The sequence below is a fragment of the Acartia tonsa genome, chromosome 4, assembly GCF_053477335.1.
Source record: "Acartia tonsa isolate MP-2025a chromosome 4, ASM5347733v1, whole genome shotgun sequence".
In the NCBI taxonomy this organism is placed as follows: domain Eukaryota; kingdom Metazoa; phylum Arthropoda; class Copepoda; order Calanoida; family Acartiidae; genus Acartia; species Acartia tonsa.
Window position 1 is genome coordinate 10,390,981 of NC_137263.1, and position 16,667 is coordinate 10,407,647.

A 16,667-nucleotide genomic window follows, 5' to 3' on the forward strand; every position below is an offset into this window, starting at 1 on the left:
AGACGAGTTTTATCCTATAATAAATAATAAAACCACTGTAATGAAATGATAGTTTTGATAAAAATAATAAAGTCAATGAAAATGTCGGCATGCCTACAAGCGTAAATAATAGAGAGATTCTTCACTAAATACAGGTTTCAACAAAATCACGAAACTTCGTACATTTTCAGTGAAATAGTTGGGTTTGGCTTAGTAGATGCAATCGATCAATCAAATATTATCCTTAAAATATTAACATCTTTTCGAATACTTCTCTATCCTAAACGAAAATTATCCTTTTATAACCCTTTCAAATACCGTAGATGTTAGAGACTGTCATTAATGAAATAATAAAAAAATAACATTCTTCAATACAAGTTTATTCAAATATAATAAAGAATTAGGATAAATATAATATTTCAACTGGTTTATTTTATGATAAATTGAAGCTAGATTAATATTTTTATAAAGCATACACTTAGTGTAGGTTGTGAGAAAGCTCACATCAAATAATCTTTAACCAAACTATAAAGGAGAAATATCTCAAGATAAACAATCATTGTTTGTATATTGAAAAACGGGAAGGTAGGTTGTGCTAAAATTCCGTAGAGGTGTGAGTTTTACGGCATAAAAACAGTAGTAGAACGATAATATTCACTAAATGTTTTTGTCTATAGTTCTTTTCAATAAGGAATACACATATTTAGTGAATATAATCATTCTGCTGTTGTTTTAAATCCTTAAAACTGACACCTTTACGGAATTTTAGCACAACCTACCTCCCCCTTTATAACGACTAAAATATAAGAAAATAAAATGTTGCTTAATCTTGTAGTCATTAAAATGTTATTGTTAAGGGATAAAGAGAAGATCAGAAACAGCAACCATCTTACAAAGATGATAATTTACAAAATTTTAAATTTCAGTTGATAATAAACATCCCTTTTATAAGAGTTTAATTCAAGTTCCTAACTATATTAAGATGAATAGGAATGGAAGAAAGTGTTACAATCATGCCCTTCCCTAGACACAATCAAGACATAAATATAAGTAACAAATATAACATTAACCAATCAGCACTTAATCTTCACTAGGGATCTTGGACAAAGTAGCTTCAGGACAAAGTAGCTTAGCCTCCACTGTTGATAAAGGTCATGGCCGCAGTGCTTGGCCCCCTGGCCTGCCTAGCCGCGGGCGCTCGGGTCCCTAGCCTATAACCTAACCAAACCTAACCAAAAAATTGTAAAAACATTATTAAAAATCGTAAAAACAATATTTAAAATTGTAAAAATCTCCTACCAATCACTTTTTGTAAAATCCATGAAATTCTATACCACCTATGTATTATCAGTTGATGGTATTTTTCTTAAATAAATGTTCTGAGGCTAACATAGGTTAGGTTATAGGCTAGGGGGCCGAGCGCCCGCGGCTAGACAGGCCAGGGGGCCGAGCGCTGCGGCCATGATCTTTATTACTATTAAAGACTATTTTTCTTAGGAAGCTACTTTTCATAAGTAAATGTCCCATAGCTACTTTGTCCTGAAGCTACTTTGTCCGAAGCTACTTTGTCCGAAGATACTTTGTCCAAGATCCTTTACAAGGCACCCTAGTTGGCAAGTTCATCCAAATATAAAAATTAGGTGCCAAAAATAAATTACACAATAATGAAAATGTTTTGTAAAGTTAAATTGAAGTTAATTTATGGCGAATCCAAATTTAATACCTACACACCTATATAACATAATTTTTATTTTTTATATTTTTCAATCTTAACCAACTTGTGGTATGAAATGACAAGGTAAAGATTTATGCCTATTTGGTTATTTTGTGTTACGTATAAAATTAAAACAGTTTTGATTGTTTCATGAGAAAATATGTTAATTTAAAGATGAATAAAATGCAATAAAATAAAAACATATTTTCCTTAAAAATCTAAGCTTTTAGTGTTAATAGATCAGCTTGTAATTTATCTAATTTAGCTGTAACACCATGAAGGCTATCACCGAGCTTTTTCTTTGTAGCCTCTAGCCTCGCAGAATTGTCTGCTAATAAAGTTTCTGTTTTTTCTTGATCTGTGTTGACCTCAGTTAACCTGTATACATCACAGCATTAATATAAAACTTATGCCAAAAAAGTCTATAGGCACCCTTGACATTACGAAGTAAAAAAACAACATTTTTATTTGATTTTCAGTATGACTAAAAACGGATTCATTTGCACTTTTATAATCGATTATAAGCCATTCTGGTTGTATCTTATTGTATTTAAAACATTAAAAAATGCAAAGTGAAAAATAACATAATTTGAGTATAATTCAAGAAATGGCAAATGGTAGATAACAATTTTTTCAAGCGGACTAAGGTTTCTCAAACGCATAAATTTAAACTAATATCTTCTTGTCTTTAATATTCATCAATATATATGCTATGATTCCTTGAATTCCAGAGTTGCGCCTGTTTATTCAAACTATCCACATCCTTGAGCCTCGCCTCCACTTCTGGTATCACAGACATAAGTCCCACATTTGCCTCCAGCGAGTTAAAAATGCGCGAAACCTGAGACGCACTCTTGGCAGTGTTGAGCCGTTCCTTCTGCTCTTTTAGCGAGTTTAGCTTTGTAGTGAGGGCAGACAGACGACCTTCAATGTGGGTGAGGTGATCTGTGCTTAGGTTATGCTTCTTGGAATGTAAGTACTGGACTGCATCAACTAGGGGCAGATTGTCTGTTTTAACAGAAAGCACCTAAAAATATTACTAGATAGTTCTTAAACTTTTATTTGTTTTATTTTTAACAAAACAAAAAAAGAAAAAAAAAATTGTTAACTGTTAATTGCTTTTATAGGTTATTATATACAGTACTAAGATTTTTTTGTCTGTAGCTTAAGATTTCGCTAACTACTGCTCCGTTTATTATGCTCTAAATTTAATGAAAGCTTCACATATGATATATCCCGCTACGGTTATAGGGTATTAGTTTTGTCTATTGATGGTTTTGGGCTATTTTTAAGCTTTCCTTACCCCTTTCAATACAATGCTCCTTAATGCTAGTGACACATCCACTAGTAGGTTAAAAACTAATAGTTACATTTATTTATAATCCCATTTTAACAAAAGAACATTAGTTTTTATCAAGATAATTAGACATTCACTTATCTAGTGTCGCATAACAATTTTAATAAACTATTCACGAGTGGGTGTATATTCTGTAAATTTGACAATGCTGAGGGGGGGGGGGGTAAAAAAATATGTGAAAAGGGGAAAGAAATGAAAATTTAAGAGGTCAGAACACATTTTTCCCCATCCTTGAGGGGAAAAAACTAGAAATATATGTGGGATGGGTAAAAAAATTAATAAAATAAGGAGAACTGGAAACATTTTTCCATTTTCCCCCATTTTTCTGGGAAAAAAAGCTAGGAGGGGAAAAAATTAAATATTTTGCAGCAGGGGGAAAAATATTTATCTTGTGCAAAATATACACCCCTGATTCTCGGTTAAACATATGCTTTTGAACATTTATATTTCCTGGAATTTTCTGTACAAAAAATATATTTACGAACCTTGTGCGAGACTTGATCTTGTGAACCAACTATTTGTTCTAATTTTGCAAGTCTTTCATCCAACCTTCAAGTATCAAAATATGATAAGTTAACAAATGCTTATAATTAGACGCCATAACAAAGATATAATATGGCTGGCAAATAAGGTTGATTATTTTTTTGTTTGTTGTAAATCAGAAGTAAAAAGATTATAGAACAAAGCTAACCTAAGAATTTAATCTGAAAAAATACCCCAACCCGAGTGCATCCATAATAGTGAAAGCTCAATCGGAACAGTTAGCAAAATATTATTAAAAAGAAAACAACAAAAAAGTTACTTCTTTACATTTTAGAATTTTTTTTAATGTAAAGTTGTCGAAAAGAATAATATTAATTTGTAATCTTATTTATCAATATTTTGATTTCCTTGAAATAGATTCCGCGGAAGGGGGTCCACATTTTCTCAAGTAAAAATCATATCTTAATGGTATTGCATTTGGATCACCTAAAAAAATAAAACTTTTTATTGTTTTTATTCATACTATTGTTTTTGTTTTTTCTTAATGCTCCGAAAGAAAACCTTTTTAAAACGTGTTTTTTAAATGCATATCAAAATAATCTTACCCCTTTCAAGATTCATTATTTGTTGTTCTAATTTTTGTATTTCTTTGGCTTGATTGGAGATATCACATTTAGAATCGACAGAGTAATTTTGATCTGCCTGCCCCGGCTCTCCTGAACTGGATATTCTTTCTAATTCTTCTCCAAGTCTGTCAACCTGAAAAGGGATAGTTGCATTTGTGCATTTCAGAAAAAAGATTTAAAACATAAGTTTCAAGTATACCATCAAATATATATCATTTAGTATTGCAATAAATAACAAACAATTGCATAAATCACAAGAATACGATTTTGAAGTCTTCATATTTTTAAAACTACGTGGTAGAAATTTTAAATTCTTTCAATTATGTGCCTTATGCATGTAGTTTAAAGTTAAACCATTGAACACGAAAAAATATGCAGTTCACTAAATCAAAGTTTAAATGCATTTCTTGCAACTACCCCTTTATTCATAGATAAAAGGATGGTTTTAAATTATCCCCTTTCCCATTTCAGTTTCTATTGATCGGACAAAGTGGAAAATAAATGCTTCCCTCAGTAGGAAATTAAGGGTACCATGTACGATAGGGAGCAAGTGACGTTTTTTTATTAACCATAGTTGAATAAATAAATAAAATTCAGTTAAACTAAGTATCACAAGATAAACTCCTGTTAAGTTAGCATGGAAAACAGTCTTCAATATGATGCGATAAATATATCAAAATCAGATGACAAAAAAACGCCGTTTGTAAGATATAGGTAGACTTTTGTATGTTTCATATCAAAATACTGGACTCGATCATTATTTTTTAAAGAAAGAACTTATTTCAAATCCTATATGATCTCATTTTTAACTCGATAGCGTATTTACATTTGGGGCAAAGCAGGTTTTTTTTTGCAAATAAACCGATTGATGTTCTTTCTATCATTTGGGACGGAATTCATAAGAAACTTAGATAGAAAGGCAAACAAACGGGTACTCGAGTTTGGGAGTATTTTATCTACAAGAAAATATCTACTAACCTGGAGGTGTAAACCTGTTAAACTTCCATCCCTGACTGACTCGGTCATACTGTTCAGATCTTCAGAAAATTCATTTACCTAAACGACATTTAAAAGAATGAATTTTAGTAATAAAAGTACTACAGTGTCAGTCCCATAAGATCAAAGTAAGTGGTAGTGTTCTTTTTTTGTATGTTATTGATAAAATAAACATTCAATTTATAATACCTCACAGTGAAGGCGTGTAAACTTTTGTATAAGTGTTTCCTTTTCCCCCGGCTCAACAATCTCCAGGTCTCCACCAACACAGCTGAGACTGGACATATGAAGGGATTCAGAGGGTTCACTATCACTTTCATCCTCCTAAAAACAATTTTATAATCAATAAGTTACTTGTCTCCTATTAAATCAGGAACCAAGACAAAAACTTATCGAGATTTTAAAGGGTTGTGTATAATGCAGAAAGTGAGTATTTGCAATACAGAGTAGAACGATGCCTGTCTGTCCGTTAGAAGCCTAAGAACATGGTAACCGCTGAACCGATTGGGTTCTGCTTTTCAAAGAGTATGCCTACTGGTCTTAAAATCTTCTTCTTGGATTGTGGATACCTAAGAAGCCCCCCTTCCCTCCATCCCAACAAACTTTTTAAAAAAGGTTTATACCGGGTCAGTATCTCGATCGCTGAATGTTTCATAGAAATCTGGCTGATCTGTGGCAATCCCCGGAAGACCAGCGTACTTTGGGTCTGCCATTCTGTTATTAAATAATCTGTAACACTATCAAAACAAATCAAAAATTTTCAAAAGACATAAACTAAAGCTCAATAATAACTTAGAGCGAGTGTGTCATTTACATAATTAAAGGGGTTACACATAAGACAGAATGGTATCACATATATATACTTGAATTTACCAAGACTAGGTTATTTGTTTTATTGAACTACTAACAAATTCATACTTGATCAATTAGTCTCATATTTTAAGTTTTAATGCTTAATGGTTGATGTTTTTAAGACTCAAAACTTTATAGGCATATGAAAAGTTTTTTATGCAAAGTTAAGACAAAAAAACATTTCTTTTCAAGTAATAAAATAAAGATACTAAATTCAAGATTGCTGTCTAATATAATTCCCATTAAAAAATGACACTCAAACAAATGCGTACAAAATTAACTTAACAAATACTATAAGCAGGTAAGGTTGATTAACTTTAGAAAAAGTTAAAACATTCCTTATACCAAGCTTTTCAGTACAAGAATAAATACATGTTAACCTAAGAAATCGCTGAATAAAAATGAATGAAAACCTAAATTGTAATTAAAGAATCAAAATTAAGCATTGCGAATTAAAGATTGACAAAATGGATTTAACAATGCGAATTGTCAACTAATCTAACTATTTTGTCAAACAAAAATATGCAGTAGTTTTAACTTTTAAAATGCTATTAAGCTAATATGTATGTAGGGTTTTAATACAGACTTATTTTGATCAAATAAATAAAAAAAACAGCAATGACATATTAATAAAAGACGAGATGATATTGACAAGATGTAACAGACAACAAGTTAATGTGTGCGAGTACATCCAGCTTTTGGATTGAAATAAACAGGATAAAAAGTTGGATAGCATGATTAATTTTCATCTTTTTAATTATTTGTAATATAATCATTTTAACAATTTTCAAGGTTAACCTTAATCGACTAAGCAAATAAACAAACGTTAAAAATTGTCGAAAACGGTGAAAAAAGTTATCAAAGTGAAACAGGATCAAGATTAGATCATGTGTCTTCATGTTATTGGTTAAGTTAATTCTTATAAATAGTCCAAAACGAGAGAGAATAGAATGAGTGAAAAATGTAATAAAACATTCTTATAACAATGGTCAAATTTACCCAAAAGCCATATTAATTTCAACCATGTAAAATCCGATTTTTAAAGTTGAAAACTGTCGCTTAACGCACAAATTATGCAGAAAGCAGGGCGTCGAACTCGTTAGCTTTGGTCTTGGCAATCTCGAGCTGGCCTTTCAGGGCGTTCAATGCTTTCCAAGCAGAACGCAAAACCTAAATAGTAATTAGCATTAAAGATTATATAAGCACACTTAAAAATAACTACTAGGTTTAATGTGTAATATAAAAACTGATTAATACCTCTGGGGAGACTTGAAAATATAAATTTAGGACTTAGCCAAATAATCGCCAAAAAATGTATTTATGGCAAGATAATCAATTTTCTCGTATTAATTCGGATCCGGTGGATAGGAACCGGTTCTTATCCATACGAAAAAACTATGTCTAGCATCGTATTATATCCAGCTTTCTACGAATATAAAAATGTACAATCATAAGATTAAAACCAGTTTTTTTAGCCGGTGCCTTCGGCACCTCGGGGATAAAAAAAAACTGATTTTAATCTTATATTGTACATTCTATATCCGCGGAAAGCTGTTTATAATACAATACGAGAAATAACTATTACTGTCATTTGTACAGTAAAAATTCAGTTTGTCATAAATACATCCATTGCACTGGCAAATACACATCCACTGTAAATTTGCTGGATGTGTAAATGGCAGTCCGCTACAGTGGCGTGATAACATATAAATATGGACGAGGCGGCTTAAACCTGTTACTCAAAAAAACTCACCTTAGCAGCATCCTCAGTATTAGGATTCTTTTTCTTGTTGTTTGCATTCCCATTGTTGGTAATCTTTGGTCCATTTCTGCAGGACAGTTCAGAGGCCAGGGCCTGGCGCAGGGAGCCCAGTTGAGAATCCAGGCTTGTAGGAATCTCCGCAGTCAGTTCACCACCTGTAAAATATTAAAACATTATCAAATAACTGGAGAGATTTTTATTTATCTTAAGGGGGGGGGAAGTTTTGACACTTTCGCTTACTCCGTGATTATTGGGCTAGGTATTAAAGTTAGACTATAGGTTATTTGGGATAAAAGTTTACTTTTGGTTAGTACTTCACGGATTTTTAATCATTTTTTGGATAACCCCACCCCCTAGCCCCCCGGAGCTCAAAAAAACCCTAAAAATGAACCTAACCTTAATTTTCTCAGGAACCATTTGACCAAAAGAGATGATTTCTTAAACTTAAGCTTTTATGCTTATAAACTAACTTCTGATTTAGAAGTCACCCCCCCTGCCACCAACCCCTAGCCCTCCGGGGCTCAAAAAAACCCTAAAAATGAACCTAACCTTAACTTTCTCAGGAACCATTTGACCAACAGAGATGATTTCTTAAACTTAAGCTTTTATGCTTATAAACTAACTTCTAGTTTAGAAGTCACCCCCCTGCCGCCAACCCCTAGCCCTCCGGGGCTCAAAAAAACCCTAAAAATGAACCTAACCTTAATTTTCTCAGGAACCATTTGACCAACAGAGATGATTTCTTAAACTTAAGCTTTTATGCTTATAAACTAACTTCTGATTTAGAAGTCAGCCCCCTGCCACCAACCCCTAGCCCTCCGGGACTCAAAAAAACCCCTAAAAATGAACCTAACCTTAATTTTCTCAGGAACCATTTGACCAAAAGAGATGATTTCTTAAACTTAAGCTTTTATGCTTATAAACTAAGTTTAAGTTTAGAAGTCGCCCCCCTGCCACCAACCCCTAGCCCTCCGGGGCTCAAAAAATCCTAAAAATGAACCTAATCTTAATTTTCTCAGGAACCATTTGACCAAAAGAGATGATTTCTTAAACTTAAGCTTTTATGCTTATAAACTAACTTCTAGTTTAGAAGTCACCCCCCTGCCGCCAACCCCTAGCCCTCCGGAGCTCAAAAAAACTGTAAAAATGAACCTAACCTTAATTTTCTCAGGAACCATTTTACCAATAGAGATGATTTCTTAAACTTAAGCTTTTATGCTTATAAACTAAGTTTAAGTTTAGAAGTCGCCCCCATGCCACCAACCCCTAGCCCTCCGGGGCTCAAAAAAACCCTAAAAATGAACCTAACCTTAATTTTCTCAGGAACTATTTGTCCAATAGAGATGATTTTTTAAACTTAAACTTTTATGCTTATGAATTAAGTTTGAGTTTAGAAATAGCCCCCCTGCCGCCAACCCCTTGCCCCCCGGGGCTCAAAAAAAACCAAAAATGAACCTAACTTTAATTAAAATTTCTTATTTGAAGAGTTAGAGGTACACTTATTAAACCAAATATGCTTCTTTTTGGATGTTATTGACATATCTCCTGAAAAAATTAGAACAGGCCTCCAGAAAATACAATTTGTTTAATTTTCCCTATCCAGCAGTCGCCTGAAGGTCACCTAGACCCTGCCTAGAACACATATCTTTACATATCAGGAGACAGGTAAAAATTTAAATTTCTTATTTGAAGGTTTAGAGGTACACTTATTAAACCAAATATGCATCTTTTTGGATGTTATTGACATATCTCCTGAAAAAAATTAGAATAGGCCTCCAGAAAATACAATTTGTTTAATTTTCCCTATCCAGCAGTCGCCTGGAGGTCACCTAGACCCTGCCTAGAACACATATCTTTAAATAATAACTTTTAATTTTTACCTGTCTCCAGAGTGGACCTGGAGGCCTGCAGCACCTTAACCTGGAGGCCAATTCTAATTTTTTCAGGAGATATGTCAATAACATCCAAAAAGATGCATATTTGGTTTAATAAGTTTACCTCTAATTCTTCAAAAAAGAAATTTTAATTTTTACCTGTCTCCAGAGTGAACCTGGAGGCCTGCAGCACCTGAACCAGGAGGCCGATTCTAATTTTTTCAGCAGATATGTCAATAACATCCAAAAGGATGCATATTTGGTTTAATAAGTGTACCTCTAAACCATCAAATAAGAAATTTAAATTTTTACCTGTCTCCTGAGTGGACCTGGAGGCCTGCAGCACCTGAATTTGGAGGCCGATTCTAATTTTTTCAGGAGATATGTCAATAACATCCAAAAATAAGCATATTTGGTCTAATAAGTGTACCTCTAACTCTACAAATAAGAAATTTAAATTAAGGTTAGGTTCATTTTTAGGGTTTTTTTAAGCCCTGGGGGGCTAGGGGTTGGTGGCAGGGGGCTGACTTGTAAACTAGAAGTTAGTTTATAAGCATAAAAGCTTAAGTTTAAGAAATCATCTCTGTTGGTCAAATGGTTCCTGAATAATTAAGGTTAGGTTCATTTTTAGGGTTTTTTTGAGCCCCGGAGGGCTAGGGGTTGGCGGCAGGGGGGGTGACTTCTAAACTAGAAGTTAGTTTATAAGCATAAAAGCTTAAGTTTAAGAAATCATCTCTGTTGGTCAAATGGTTCCTGAGAAAATTAAGGTTAGGTTCATTTTTACAGTTTTTTTGAGCCCCGGAGGGCTAGGGGTTGGCGGCAAGGGGGGTGACTTCTAAACTAGAAGTTAGTTTATAAGCATAAAAGCTTAAGTTTAAGAAATCATCTCTGTTGGTCAAATGGTTCCTGAGAAAATTAAGGTTAGGTTCATTTTTAGAGTTTTGTTGAGCCCCGGAGGGCTAGGGGTTGGTGGCAGGGGGCTGACTTCTAAACTAGAAGTTAGTTTATAAGCATAAAATCTTAAGTTTAAGAAATCATCTCTGTTGGTCAAATGGTTCCTGAGAAAATTAAGGTTAGGTTCATTTTTAGGGTTTTTTTGAGCCCCGGAGGGCTAGGGGTTGGTGGCAGGGGGGTGACTTCTAAATCAGAAGTTAGTTTATAAGCATAAAAGCTTAAGTTTAAGAAATCATCTCTTTTAGTCAAATGGTTCCTGAGAAAATTAAGGTTAGGTTCATTTTTAGGGTTTTTTTGAGCCCCGGGGGGCTATGGGGTGGGGTTATCCAAAAAATGATTAAAAATCCGTGAAGTACTAACCAAAAGTAAACTTTTATCCCAAATAACCTATAGTCTAACTTTAATACCTAGCCCAATAATCACGGAGTAAGCGAAAGTGTCAAAACTTCCCCCCCCCCCTTATAATTTTTTTTAGATGTATTTTAAAAACAAATAGATAATTTAAGTTATAGGTAATATTTCATTGTTTGTCTCAGTAGTGAAGCTTTAACATTTACATTTTCCAATTACTCAAGTGTTAGGTTGTCCGTCAGTAGCAGGTCTATCTATAACACAAAGTAAAACGATGTCTGTCTGTCCGTCTGAAGCTTAAGATCTCAGTAACCACTGAACCAATTGGGCTTAACTCTACAGGGAATATACCTACTGGTCCTGTGATGGTTTTAAGCTATTTTCTTGGGAGGTGGGACATCCCCCCCCCAAAAAAAATGAAAAATACTCCCCACGCGAAAAAAAATTTTCTTTTTAAAACTAAAATTAAAAAAGGAGGGTCGACTACCCCCCCCCAAAAAATTTTTTTTTTACCTTTTCTTTTTAAATCTAAAATACAAAAAAAATTGGTTAATCAAACCTCTTGGGGCAAAGCCACTAGAGGCTAGGGGCGAAGCCGCTAGTTAATATATATTATTATATTCATACTAAGAGAGACAAATTATAAATTGACATCTTTTAAATATTTTTTTTAAGTCAGTGTAAAATACAATAATCTTAATAAATCCTGACCGTCACGTGCAGCCAGAGAACGAGAGAGAAGATCCAAGCTTCTGCAAAAAGACTCCATCTCCTAAAATAAATTGAAGATTTGAAATATATTCTTTCTTTTTCTTCAAAGCTATTCTTTATAAGAATAAAAATGATTTTTCATTGTCCAGATCTAGCATTAAAAACGTTATCATAACCTTTTTGCTGTTAGCAGTAAGTTCAGCCTCCTTGGAGACACTTCCCTCGATCCAGTTCTTGACACTGTCGGCCACCTCCATCATGTTGGCGCGAGTAATGGTCTCCACCTTCAAGTTGGGCAGCTTCCACCCATTTGGAATGCTTGACTAAAATATGAAGTATTGTTTGTGGTATTACCGTATATTTTACTGAAATACAACAATAGGAATGCTTTTTGTAATAAATCTAACGTCCCAATATCAGAAGATATTTCAACTTGATTATTCCAACCCGAAGCTTAACCTCTCACTAGACATTTTCAAAGAACATTGTTTGTATTCTCTTTGCCAGTTAAGCTATATATCAAGGTTGGGTTATCAATTACAAAGTGACCACTCATTATAACACCTAAGATTTAGCATCAATCAAGACCCATAAGACGATCAAACATTCACTTTCTCTGAATGTACAGACTCTATTTATGAAAAATACAACTGTTACTAACTCAAATTATTTAGGGATCTAAGGGATTTGACAATGGTTGATAAATTAATATACATCCTATTCGCCATTGATTATACACAATATTGTCCCATCTGTAGATTGCAATTAGTGGTTCACAAGTCTGGACACTCAACTAAATGATATAACTAATCAAAATACAAAAAAGTCCCCAAAATTGTTGAGCGAACGAATATGACAACGTTATTATAAAACTTTCAGGACTAGTGTAACAGCTCAATGTCCCCTCCCTCCCTGTGTCTTCAAATATAACCTGAGGCTGACACTATTTTCTACAGTTCAAATAAATACCTGCATTGCAGTGAGTTGATTAGCTACTCTGCTGATCTCATCCTCAACAACCTGTTCACTGTACAGATCTCTGTACTGGTTGATGCACCTAAATAAGATAAAATGATATCAAAGTTTACGTTCTTTTAATACTAAGTAAAATATTAAACAAGTTTTCTATTTTGAAGCCTATTTATGCTCAAATTAATCTTAGCTTCGAAGTTTGTATTTATGTGACAAATAGTATTTCTTTATATCGAGTTTCTTTTCAAGCACATAGACATTTATCATTAAATAAATTCCCTATTTGTGTGTGTTCATGATTCTTTCTATGGCAGCTTAACATTTTAGGAGAAAGATTAATTTATCTAACATTTATTTCGTATTGTTAAGAAACCTGTAATCTTACTTATTCAGCTGTGCCCTTTTGACATCTCCACTTTCAGATTCTTGAACATTCTTAACTGCTTCAATACCAGCCATATACTTCTCTGTTACCTCGGATACTTCTTCAATAGTCTTAACAATGATATTAATAATAAATCATTGTGTTCGTTAAACTACAAGGTTATCTTGTTATAATCCTCCTAGCAATTTCAATCATTGTAAGAAAATCCTACACCTAAAACTATGCAACTTAACAGTCATTAAGTTAAGGATTTTGGAATCCGAATACTAAAACTTTTTACTTCTAGGATTAGTTTGCCAATCCAAAGACCTTGAAAATATATTAACAATGAACTTTGACATTATTAAAGTGTTATATTATAAAAAAATATACTTATGATGATACTATTTGTGTAAACCATTATGAATATGAGCATAAAATACCTGAGAAACGCCAACAAGACAATTGACAATATTGTTTCCCTTGGCTTCTTTGTCTGGATTCTGTCCTCTTGCTTGGTTTACTCTGAAATAACTTGGCTAATAAAAATTGTCTTTAGAATATTGAAGCAACAAAATGTTAAGCCTTCCTTGATTTTCAGTTATTATTAAATAAGTATTAAATTAAAATTATTTAAAATTACAAATATGATGAGAAAAAAAACTACAATACCTATCCAGCAACTTTGAAAGATCTTTGATGCCTTGATCAAGATTTGTTTTCTTCTTGTTGTCTCTCTTGTCTTGTGGCTTCTTTTTGCCTATCAAAAAATAGCTGTTAACTAAAATAAAGTTTTATGTTTGCTTTTTGTCAAATAGATGGATTTAGAGCCATTTTTTATATTAAAAAATGATCATTCATCATGAATTGAAATAATTCGCCGATAATAATATAAATTATAACTCACCACCATTACCATTCATCATTTGACGACCAAAACCATTTCCCATACCTCCTAAGTTATTAATTGAAATTAATTCAGATAAAAATTTGCTAACGAAAAACAATTGATAGAATTAAAATTATCTAATTTAAAATAGATAGAATATCAATTACCGTGAGGGAATGGAGCGGATTGGGGTCTCATGGGTTTCATCTGAGGTCCTCTCTTCATGTATCCAGCCATAATTGATGGCGCGAATACAGCATGGCCTTGACTCAAAGATGCCTAAAATAAAGAAGATCTCAACTTGTATAATTCTTTTCATAAAAAAGAAACTCAATATCTTTGTGTATTCTTTAAGGGAATTTATAATGATTGTAACCTTATTGAGATTAGTTTCTCCAACCATACAGTCAGCCATGATACCCCCAGCATAGTTCTTCTGTTTGTAGCATGATGCCACCACAATCCTGTTACCAATAGTCTTCTTCAGCCAGTTACCGCCACGCTGGCGGTCATCAGCTGAGTATCCATGATCACGGCCTTTGGCACGTAAATCGACAAACTTGTACTTTTCGAGCTTAACTTCACGATCCTTCAGAGCTTCAGGACAGTCGACCATGTCCTCTAGCTTGTACAAGCCATTCCAGCCAAAGTCGACAGTTCTGACTCTAAATTCATTTTTGTTTTTGCCCATGTTGAGTTGCTCAACTCTACCACGATACCAGCTGTTGTCAGATTTGTTGAAAAAGCATACCATCTAAAGTAGTAAAAAATTATGAAGTATCTACAAACTAAGTAGGTATACAAGTATTTTTAATAGTTTTTTCATCTAACTAAAAATAAATTTTTGTACTAGACTGAGTAATGAGGAACTTAAAGAAATCTTAATCACACAATAAACTTTTAACCAACCTGCTCCTCTTTAGGATCCTCGGTAAGATTGGGTTTATTGTTGCAAAGATTTGCTCCCTGCTGTTTGATCTCATCCATATAATCTTTGTCTTCCTCCTGAAAATGGCCCAAAAAATATTAAGCTTAAAATTAATTTACATGATCCCTGCTACTTTAGAAGAACACAAATGTGAGGTAAATGAGTAAAGAATAAATTATGTACGGGCGAAAAATGGTCCGAGCAAATATGTGATTTACTACAAATGGTTTTAGCCTATATACAAACATTAGACATGACGATGACAGGTATATCAGATATATGGAAACCTTTAAAGAACTTATAGTTGGCTAACACATGAAACGTCATTTCAGGAATTGTTATAGCTTTCCTGGATTTGAATAATTATAATCAAGCCAATTAGAAGAAGATATTTATATGAAACGCTGAAAATTTAACTAATGTTAAGATAGTTCAATTGAATTTTTGTATTGAAGAATAAAGTACGACAAGAGCTCCGCAAAATAAGGATTGTCGATCCATATCGATAATCGAAAATAATTTTAATCGAGTAAAACTAACCATATATCCGTAAAAAGTTATGGCATTTTCAACATGAGCAACAATAAGCCTCCTCACGCCAAGGTCAATCTTTCCATTGATCTCTATTCCCTCCATTCTATTCTGAAAAAATTAATTATTTTATCGCCAATTGAACTTCAAAAAGTTTCGCGACACAAAGTTACTTGCCGGCTCTGGTCAATATCGATTCAAAAGGGCTAAATTAAATTATCAAAACATCTAGAAACCTTATATTTATCACATAATCTTAAATTAATTTCCTAGAAAATATTATAATATTCTTTATTTTTAATAATAAATGCAAAAATTGGCAAAAATTGGCGAAACTTATCTACGACCGTGCTCGGCTGAGTAGAGCCGCCCCGTTTAAGATTTGTTAGCGGCATTCTGCCAATAATGCGCACTAGGGTTGACAACTTTTCTTTTTTATAATAAATGTTTTAAAGGTTGCCAACTTATTAAATAAAAAAGTTATTTTTGTAAATATTTATATTTTAGAAGCTTTATGGAACTAAAAAACACATTATCATTCTGATAATATAAGTAAAAGTATCTTTAATAACAAAAAAAAGAAAACATTAAAGTGATTTTAACGTAAATTTGGCCATTAATTTTAAACATGACGAAATAAATCAGAGTTGCCAAAAATTGTAATATTGTCTATCTCTTCAAGAATTATTCTTGTTTTAACACTATAAAAACATTTAAAAAGTGAAATAATGAAATCAGGTTTTTTTTAGAAAAATGAAAATTCATAGATTTGGCAGCCCCATTTGTACCAAATATCCGTCTGCAACCGTGACGTAATTCTTGAATGTTTTGTTGATTTTGTTCAGTAAAATAGGCTTCGCTTCCCCCTTGTCCTAGCCCTCCTTCAATATTTGTAATTACGAAATTCAATTTGAACATTTCCTTTCTAATTTTTTATGCGTGTGTCTTTGCCTGAATCTAGTAAGCGTCAGTTACCTCAAGCTAGTGCGAAGTGTCTATGATATTATTTTAGAAGATACTTAGTATTTTTATGTATATCTATTTATATTTACATACTTACCCATTTTAACGTTTTTTAAATATATTATACAGGTATATAAATCGTTTATTTTTTAATGTGACAGCTTTAAAGGGATAAATATAATTTGACACTAAAACATAGATTTATTGTGGAATTTAAGGGGTGGTGCCACTATTACACCAATAGCAAAAATACAACCACTGTGTTTTTGACAAAAAGTGGGTGTGTTTTAGACTACAAAAAGAATATATAGACCGAAAAAATTTTCTTTCAAACCCAGGTTATACATTATATCAAAAGACA

General features: G+C 32.9%; 2 protein-coding genes across 4 annotated transcripts; both read right to left on the reverse strand.

Annotated features, from left to right (window-relative positions):
• Nucleotides 1-1,906: 1,906 nt before the first annotated feature.
• On the reverse strand, nt 1,907-5,912 carry LOC145316010 (dynactin subunit 2-like). Its single transcript, XM_080156270.1, has 8 exons — nt 5,779-5,912; nt 5,345-5,479; nt 5,138-5,215; nt 4,139-4,292; nt 3,940-4,019; nt 3,536-3,598; nt 2,412-2,720; nt 1,907-2,070 (listed from the first exon to the last, which is right to left on the reverse strand). Exons 1-8 carry the CDS (start codon nt 5,866-5,868, stop codon nt 1,912-1,914), a joined length of 1,068 nt encoding a protein of 355 aa, XP_080012396.1. The 5' UTR covers nt 5,869-5,912; the 3' UTR covers nt 1,907-1,911.
• Nucleotides 5,893-15,505, reverse strand: LOC145316008 (uncharacterized). 3 transcript variants are annotated; one of them, XR_013878215.1, is made up of 14 exons: nt 15,353-15,505; nt 14,794-14,889; nt 14,261-14,638; nt 14,052-14,163; nt 13,903-13,950; nt 13,668-13,755; nt 13,439-13,520; nt 13,017-13,126; nt 12,629-12,716; nt 11,836-11,982; nt 11,660-11,720; nt 7,761-7,924; nt 6,806-7,177; nt 5,893-6,356 (listed from the first exon to the last, which is right to left on the reverse strand). XR_013878215.1 is itself a non-coding variant. In XM_080156269.1 (13 exons), exons 1-13 carry the CDS (start codon nt 15,446-15,448, stop codon nt 7,079-7,081), a joined length of 1,569 nt encoding a protein of 522 aa, XP_080012395.1. In that variant the 5' UTR covers nt 15,449-15,505; the 3' UTR covers nt 5,893-7,078. The 3 variants fall into 3 exon arrangements, 1 of the variants encoding a protein (XP_080012395.1); XR_013878214.1 differs by having other exon boundaries at nt 6,594-7,177; XM_080156269.1 differs by having other exon boundaries at nt 5,893-7,177.
• Nucleotides 15,506-16,667: the final 1,162 nt, after the last annotated feature.

Coding starts and splice junctions, on each gene's coding strand:
- LOC145316010 (XM_080156270.1), bottom strand. CDS start 5,868: ATGGCAGACCCAAAGTACGCTGGTCTTCCGGGGATTGCCACAGATCAG. Junction 5,480..5,778: donor GCGATCGAGATACTGACCCG/GTATAAACCTTT, acceptor AATTGTTTTTAG/GAGGATGAAAGTGATAGTGA. Junction 2,721..3,535: donor AAGATCAAGTCTCGCACAAG/GTTCGTAAATAT, acceptor TAATATTTTTAG/GTGCTTTCTGTTAAAACAGA.
- LOC145316008 (XM_080156269.1), bottom strand. CDS start 15,448: ATGGAGGGAATAGAGATCAATGGAAAGATTGACCTTGGCGTGAGGAGG. Junction 7,925..11,659: donor TTCTCTGGCTGCACGTGACG/GTCAGGATTTAT, acceptor AATATTTTACAG/GTGGTGAACTGACTGCGGAG. Junction 7,178..7,760: donor ATACTGAGGATGCTGCTAAG/GTGAGTTTTTTT, acceptor ATTACTATTTAG/GTTTTGCGTTCTGCTTGGAA.